Source organism: Micromesistius poutassou, assembly GCF_964030765.1.
Source record: "Micromesistius poutassou genome assembly, chromosome: 14".
NCBI lineage: Eukaryota > Metazoa > Chordata > Actinopteri > Gadiformes > Gadidae > Micromesistius > Micromesistius poutassou.
The window spans coordinates 2,086,037-2,094,842 of NC_140284.1; the positions used below are offsets into that span (position 1 = coordinate 2,086,037).

Sequence of the window (8,806 nt, forward strand, 5' to 3'; positions counted from 1 at the left end):
AGCACTGAGGAAATATTTTTCAAAATAAAACAAATCAATAAAATAATTCGTTTGGTATCGCTTTTTTAAGTCTCTGACTGTCATAGAGTCATTTAAGACTCTTTGACTTTGATAGAGTGGACTCATTCTGGAGGCAGATGGAGCCAGAACTCATAGGCCTTCATAATCGGTAGAGGGGTTCGGATGAGCGTTGCAAATAGCATCCGTCCAATCAGGTAGAAGCACCGCGACCAAAGAAAGACCATAAGATTAAGAAATGTGGCATGGGCGTTTTAGTTTCTGAAGCTCTTTATGGTTGTTATGTGCCCAGTAGGCTCCTTACAGAATAAAAATAAATCGCCATAATATTGTTTTCCCTCCGGTCACGTTTTTTCTCCTTACATATCGGCCTCGGGCTTTAAGGTTTCTGATGTTGACGTGTGCTCTATTTATAGGAAATAAACTAACGCCAGCGAATTTGAATTTGTAATCAGGCAGCATGACACTCACAAATTTCACAATTTCAGGCCAACTGAAGCAAATCATTGTGTTGACAAAAATGTAATATTGTGCACTGTGTAGTGACGCTGTTGTGACACAAGATGGAGCCAGTTGTTTGCCTTTTGGTAGGGACCAAATTTATAACTGGACATCATATTGGCTCCTCATGAGATCCTCATAGACCAACGTGTTTATGACCACTGGGGGAATCCCAAAACAAGGATTTGCTTTTTGCAAAAGAAAAAGTAGGCCATATATTTTTTTAGCTAGGCTATATTAGGCCTACATCATCAATTGCTTTCAATGTGTCCTATTGTCGTAATCAGGTGTGTAATGAGTGTGGTATACATGGCTGGTAGTCTCGTTTAATCATTTGCACCCATAGCGTAGGAATCCTGCTACGAACGAGGTTTTTTTTTTTAATCAGACAGTCATTTCACCTGAACATATAATTCCGTGGTTTCTGTTAAACGTGCTCATATTGCAATCAAACGCCCCATCGCCCCCATCCCCCTGTGCGTAGTAGGCTCACCACGTCTGCGGTGCGCAAACCTTTGGCTCAGTCATCTTTTGGGGATACGTAGTAGTCTGCTAATCTCTGCCGTCCAGTTGGTGGAAATCCCCACGTGGTTTGCACTCTTGTATAAAAACTTTGGGTGCGCTGTGTCCCTGTGTCGTGATCCCAGCCAGAGGAGGATAGACGCCAAGGCAAGAGCATCTGTGAGGACGCGCGGATCTGTCCACTCACCGACACAGAGGACAGACTACCGAGAGAGACGCCAAGAGAGTCTGCAGAGCGCACTTACTGATTGAACTTCAAGAAGGACTCATTTGGTCTCCCAAAGCGTTGCGCCGAGACCGATTTTTTGAATGGGAAAGGGCGCACTTTTTACCTTTTTGCGCATTTCGGACACCGGCATTCAAAGCATTGCAGACCGATCGGATGAGACAGAATCTTCATCTTCTTCTTTGATTGTTTTGATAAAGTGCAAAGAGAACGCGTTGACAATCCCAGCTGACCTGTCGGCAACAGTTTGGGGACTATCCGTGCTGAAATCAAAGCACTGGATGACTGTTCGTGAGGCGAACGATGACTCGGATTATCAAGCCCGTGTTTCTGTGATCAAGCTGGGAATACACGCGCTCACTGTTGGATTTAAATTGGGTGAATTTGAAATTTACATATTATAGAGCAATCACAGTACACGCGTTAGGCTTCAGCTCTGCGCGTCTCCCTTATTCATTATATCTTCCAGAGACGTTTTGCAAAAAAAAAATGCGCAAGTCCACGCAAACACTCTCTTGTTTATTGGCCTGCATCCTCTGTGCCCTGTGCTCTGTGCTGGCCGACGGCACGGAGACGCAGACCCAGGCATCCCAGGAGGGGTGCGCGTCGTGCGGCTTCAGAGCGCCCGACCAGTCGGAGCGAGTGGACGTGGACTTTCTGGAGGCGGTGAAGAGGCACATCCTGAACCGGCTGCAGATGCGGGAGAGACCCAACATCACCCACCCTATACCCAAAGCGGCCATGGTGACCGCCCTGAGGAGACTCCACGCTGGGAAAGTGCGCGCGGACGGCCGGGTTGAGATACCCAACTTTGACGGCCAGGCGGCCTACAATAACGAGATACAAGAGGAGAGCTCGGAGATTATTAGTTTCGCTGAATCAGGTAATTATGAACGGTTTTATCGGTCTCTCCGGTCTCGCATTGACCGCCCGCTGAACCGATGCGTAAGGCACCGGGTCGCCTCAGTCTCCGAAGAAAAAAAACAAAACATTAACGGCATGCGTATATTTCCAATTACGCACCGCCAACCCGCGGTGTTCACATGGCACACCAACACAAGCTGATCATAATTGATTCAGTCATCATCATTTGAGTGGCTTAACATATCATCAGACATCCTCGTCCGTAATACATCACATCACTAGATTCCTGGCGCGATTTTGGTCTGGTTCTGAGGTTCTGGTGTGGAGGTTCTTGTGTTGAGGTTCTGGTGGCGGTTCTGGTGTTGAGGTTCTGGTGTTGAGTTTCTGTTAATGCTTCTTCCTGCTTCCCCCGTTGGACATCAGAAGGAGCGAGTCCTTGAATTACCCCTATGTGTTGTCTAGGGGACAAAAAGTACTCTGAATCCAATTTCATCACTAAAGCTTTGCTCACACTCAATACTTGAATGTATAAAGCCCTCTTTTAACGCAGGACAAAGTCCCCCAATTGGCCATTTATCCCTTCCTCTTAGAATGTGTATCTAACTAATTCTTAGAAGGCAAAGAGAATACTTCTCTCTCTCTCTCTCTCTCTCTCTCTCTCTCTCTCTCTCTCTCTCTCTCTCTCTCTCTCTCTCTCTCTGTCACACACGTACCTTCGCCCCCCGCCCCCCCCGCCTCAACACCGCACGCGCACTCACGCACACAGACATAGGCTAACGCACCCACAAGCGCGTCCAAAACAATCCCCACAAGTAATGGAACGGACCTGTAATCGTCTTTAAGAGTCCGGGAACTCAACTCCACCGCGGCAAACGAGACGTTAGTCTTACAAAGTAACAATCATTTTTTACAGAAAGCAAAGTATTTTTAAAACGAGGCACTATTGCCCCAACCCCCGCTGGTACAATTAGCCCTCAACCGCTCCCGCTTCCCCAATAGGAGTGATCCGAGCAGCTTCATGACAAGGGAACAAAAGACGACCAATTATTATGAGAGCACTGCGCGTTCGTGCTCAACCCAACATGTCAACATTCAGAACAGAAAAGGAGAGGAAACAAAGGGAATCGCTCAGAATAATGCATGAGACATTCGGGCTCTTGTCGGTTCAGTGTGTTGGAGATCGAGGGGCGCAGGCTGGCATTGTGAGTGTGTGTGTGTGTGTGTGTGTGTGTGTGTGTGGACACATGTGTGTGTGCATGTCAGTGTGTGCATGTGTGTGTGTCAGTGTGTGCGTGTGTGTCAGTGTGTGTGTATATATGTGTGTGTGTGTATGTGAGCTTGTACATATGTTTAATAGTGTGTGTGTGTGTGTGCGCATGGGCCTGTGTCTCTGTGTACCCATGTGTGTGCGATTTGTGTGTGTGTGTGTGTCTGTGTCAGCATGTGTGTCTGTGTGTGTCAATGTGTGCGTGTGTGTGGCTGTGTCAGTGTGTGTGTGTGTGTGTGTGTATGTATGTGTGTGTGTGTGTGTGTGTGTCAGTGTGTATGTCTGTGTCAGTGTGTGCGTGTGTGTGTATGTGTGTCAGTGTGTGTATTTTGTGTATGTATGTATGTGTGTGTTTGTGTCAGTGTGTGTGTTTGTGTCAGTGTGTGCGTGTGTGTTTGTGTATGTACGTGTGTGTGTGTCTGTGTCTGTGTCAGTGTGGGAGTGTTTGTGTATGTACGTGTGTGTGTCAGTGTGCGCGTGTGTTTGTGTGTGTGCGTGTGTGTGTGTTTGTGTATGTATATGTGCGTGTGTGTGGCCGTGTTTGTCCCTACGCGGGGGCCTGCTCCTCCGCTGTGTATCTGCCGTGCGCGGTCCACAGCCCATGTGTCCCTATCGCAGTTTTTCCAAAGAATGCTTTTGTCATCACGGAGTTTCAGCAGGCTTCTTTGCGTCTTTTTTTCCCCTTTCTTTTTTTTTCTAAATCTTTTCTTCCATTCTTCCCCCGACACCTTTGAGCCTTTGTGCGGCATTGTAGCGTAGAACTGGCGTGTCTCCCTCTCCCCTCGACCCCCCCCCCCCCCCCCCCCTCTCTGCCTCCTCCACAGCCAGCTGGCTCACAGCCCCCCCCGGGCCCAGGCTGCCAGCCAGGGGCATGGCTCAGGGACACGGCCCAGAGAAGGGCTCTGATGCTGGGGTAGGGGATGGTGCAGGGAGGGGAGAGAGGGGGTGGAGGGGGGGCGGAGGGAGGGGGAGGGGGGAGGGGAGGGTGGGGGGGGGGGGGGGGGGTGGTCTCTCTCTCTCTCTCCCCCCCACCCACCACCTTCCTTCCATCGCCCCCCCTGGGTGCTGGGGGTCTGCTCGAGGTGTCCAACGGGAAAACAGGACAGTGGTTTGGGGACGCTGATGTGTCTTTGTGTGTGCACGTAAATGTGTGTATGGGATTGTGTGTGTGTGCATGTGTGTGTGTGTGTGTGTGTGTGCGTTTACGTAGATGCACACATCAGCTCCTCAGACCACAGGCAGAACAATGTTTACAAGCCAGCCTCACCGTGCTCTGTGTGTGTGTGTGTGTGTGTGTGTGTGTGTGTGTGTGTGTGTGTGACGGCTCACCGTGCTCTGTGTGTGTGTGTGTGTGTGTGTGTGTGTGTGTGTGTGTGTATGTCTGTGTGTGACGGCTCACCGTGCTCTGTGTGTGTGTGTGTGTGTGTGTGTGTGTGTATGTCTGTGTGTGACGGCTCACCGTGCTCTGTGTGTGTGTGTGTGTGTGTGTGTGTGTGTGTGTGACGGCTCACCGTGCTCTGTGTGTGTGTGTGTGTGTGTGTGTGTGTGTGTGACGGCTCACCGTGCTCTGTGTGTGTGTGTGTGTGGGACCAGCGGACGAGGGCCTTGCCAGGGGCCCCTGCCCGGCTGCCTGGGGCCACGGGGTCCGGGTGCGTTGGCAGGTGAGGGGAACGTGTCATCCTCCCGTCTCCCCTGACACGCTCCCGTGGGCCGAGCAGGGCAGAGGGATTCGGTGTCCCGCACCCATGGGAGCGGAGCGGGGCGAGCAAAGAGCCACCCAACACAAGAGAGGGAGGGACATATATATATATAGAGAGAGAGAGAGAGAGAGAGAGAGAGAGAGAGAGAGAGAGAGAGAGAGAGAGAGAGAGAGAGAGAGACAGAGAGACAGAGAGACAGACAGACAGACAGACAGACAGACAGAGACAGAGAGAATGAGCGATAGTAAGATGGGGAGAGAGAGAGAGAGAGAATGAGAGAGAGCGGAGAGAGACGGAGAGAGAGAGAGCAACAAAGGAAGAGATAGTGGAGGATTGAGCGAGATGCAGGAAGAGAAAGAGAGCGAGATGGGAGAGTGGAGGAAAAAAAAAAAGAGAGAGGGAACCAAAGAAAGAGACAATGGAAAATAAGGAGGCGCATGAGGCTCAGATGGCCTGCCTCTCGATTGCCCGCCGCGCCGCGCCGTGCCCCGGTGAACCGGCGGTGACCGGCGGCCCAGACGTGGAATCAAGACTTCATTATTGGATGTCATTAACTCGGGGCCTCGGTGGCTGCGATGGACAGGGTTCAGCAGTTTATTTCAGGACAGTTCTTTCACGGGGGGGGGGGGGGGGTTGCTGTCAATCACCTGCTGCGTCGGGTCCTGGACGCCGTCCAGACATTTTCCACCCCTGCGCTGTCCTGTCCTGTGCCGGCTCCTTCCTTCCCCCGCCGCGCTGCAGTGGAGCCGTGGACCGTCATTAAAGTTTGATGATGGCGTCATTGTTGAAACTCTGCCAGCGGTGAATGGCTAAGCAGGGCAGCGAGCGGTGCGGTGCGCGCCCCTCCGATGGCGTTTCCATCTTTGCCCGGAGAACACGGAGAACATAAGCGTGACGTTCCACTCTACGTGTGCTATGTGTGTGTGTGTGTGTGTGTGTGTGTGTGTGTGTGTGTGTGTGTGTGTGTGTGTGTGTGTGTGTGTGTGTGTGTATGTCTCATACTGTCGCCCTCTCCTCCTCATTCTTCTACTTTCCCAACTCCCTCTACCCTTCTTGGTCTTTCCATCTCCTCTCTCTCTCTCTCTCTCTCTCTCTCTCTCTCTCTCTCTCTCTCTCTCTCTCTCGCGCTCTCCCACTCCGTCCTAAAGATTTGAATTGTGCCCGCCCGGGTGGATGTCCTGTTTGTATACGCTGAACGCATGCAGGTGTACATACAGGTGTGTTGTACTCCACCCTTCTCCAACTTAAGCAGAGAGAGAGACGGCCTACACCCTGCTCTGAGCCACACGGCACCACGCCTTCGCCACTTTGAATCGCTTGTGGTCTGGTCGACAGTGACCCTGCCTGCCAACTACCTGCCTGCTAACTACCTGCCTGCTAACTACCTGCCTGCTAACTACCTGCCTACCAACCTGTTCAGTTATACTTACCTACTGAACAACCTACCTACTTACTTATACCTCTATCTACCTGCCTACCTACCTTGGACTGTCTTCTTATCTACCCGCCTATTAGATACCTACCTACCAACTTAACTGAATACCTAGAACTAACCTGCCGACCTGTCTACCAACTCACCCACACCAACCTGCCAACCTCCCTCCTTACCTACCTACACCTGCCTGTCAACCAATACCTACTTATCTACCGACCTATCCACCTGTACCTGTCTTATCTTCCTACCTACCTAGACCTGTCTATCTACCTACTTGTGTCGACCTACCTATAACTGCCTTCATCTCAAACTGTGGCGGTAGCGCAGGTGAGAACACGCCACGCTTGCTTTTCATCCACTCAAGCCCACCCACGGGCCCTCAGCCTGCTGCTGGGATCACACTGTAGCACCTGGCTGTTCCACGTCGGCGAGGGCCAAGACGTTCCTCCCCGGACGTGACACTGTAGCTGTGTTCCAAATCGTTCCCTATCGCGGATATGGTGCACTATAGAGGGGGCTCGCCGTTTTGTAGCGGTGTTCGAATTCTCAGTGGTTAACTTCATTCACTATGTAGTGGATAATAAAATACCCCAAATACGAGTGAACATACGATGTTCCCTACTCCTGTATACCACAATGCAATGCGGTCGTATATTTACTGACGCAAATGACGTTCAGCGTCAGTGTCCGAATTCTCGTTTGTTCGTTCCCTATATAGTTCACTATATCATAAACACTATATAGGGAATAGTGAGTGAGGGAATAGGGAACAATTTCGAACACAGCTTGTGTTTCTCTGGAAAAGGGACGCAATGACATACCGAGGACCGTCATAGGACTCTGGCTTTCTTGCCTCATGCTGTAAAGGCTAAAAGGCGCTGTTATCCATTTGATGTTTTTGTTAAGCATTGGGTCGTCTTTCGTCGGGAATCTCCCAATTAACAAGTCAGTTCAACTTCTTGTACACTCACACACACACACACACACGCCAACACAACCCTATCTATCTGTCAGGCTGGAAAGAACAATTGATATCATCTTTACATTGAAGTAAAAGAATATTGTCCTCCTCCCGTTGCGTCCTTGCTGGCTATCCACGTTGTGTATTGCTATTGGTCGTCACTGTCAACAAGTCAAATCCATAATGATAGACCGCATGTAAGAACTAGCCCTGCAGCAACAACCGGCAATCAACACGACAACTTAACAAAGCCTCAAAACCCTGGATCTGATGTCCTTTTTTAGTCTATTTTTAGTCGAGCAAGAAGATGAAGTATATTTCTATGGGTCTTTAGCAAATATTTCACACTCAGCTTTAGCCATTAGCCATCAAGATAGCTACTTTAAAAACACATTGACGCCCGGTAGGAAGAGAATGTGGCTATGTGTTTCAACATCCTTGATGTCGAAACACACACGTAAAAGCAAAGTAGTCCTCAATAAGGACAATATGTACCCAATGAATGCCAAAAAGCATTTGAGACGTGTCACTAGATTTAATCACAGGGTCACACCCCTTGTTGTTGACAACAAAGTGTAGTCAGTCAACATCTTGCTTCAATGTGATATCTTAATGTTGGCTTCATCAATCATTTTGAATGCTCAATTCTATCAGTCAACTCAACTCAACTCAAATCAACTGTATCAAACTTTTGTTTCTGTGTCTTGCCAAGTTGCCTTGTTCCTGTTTTATACAAGTTTAGCGGTTTCTGTTCAATGTTATGAATGTCGGGCAAGGCAAACTCAAACTTATCCTTAATGACACCCAACACAATAATAGTTCTGACACGCACGCGGCAGCACTGGAATGACAAGAAAGTTACCCAAGGATCATACTTTGGGCACCCCATCCAGCACACCCTGACCTCACACAGCTTTTACCCGCCAGTCGTGTGACGCTAAATCATAGCACCCTACAGAATGAAATGAGATACTTCGGAAGGGAGATCAAAGCACCACTCACACACTCATTCACTGAACTGAACACACAGTCATGCAGTAATAGTTCAACTACACGGCAGACCTCGGTTCTTTCCAAACCAAAATACCAGAAAAGAACACAAACAAGAGCGCGGGCGCCCCGACGCGTTGCGACGCTATCTGATGGACGCGTCTTTTGCGGCGTGGCGTGCGCCGATGGAGCTCTCACATCTATTGTCGGGCTGTCTGTTTTTTCTGTTGCGTTGCATTCTGGTTGTTGGAGCTGTCGGGACACGTCGTGGCCGGGGGTGCCTTGTGTTCTCGTAGCCCCGGGCCTTTGGAGGGAGTCCCAG

At 49.9% G+C, this 8,806-nt stretch overlaps 1 protein-coding gene across 1 annotated transcript in view; it reads left to right on the forward strand.

Moving 5' to 3' along the window:
* Positions 1-1,756: 1,756 nt before the first annotated feature.
* LOC311358440 (inhibin beta B chain-like) overlaps positions 1,757-8,806 on the forward strand; it is a gene marked incomplete at both ends in the record, with an annotated part of 10,125 nt that continues 3,075 nt past the window's right edge. Inside the window, one exon of the mRNA XM_084478466.1 lies at positions 1,757-2,150. Coding sequence (XP_084334592.1) covers positions 1,757-2,150 — 394 coding nt within the window. The remainder of the gene's footprint in view (positions 2,151-8,806) is intronic.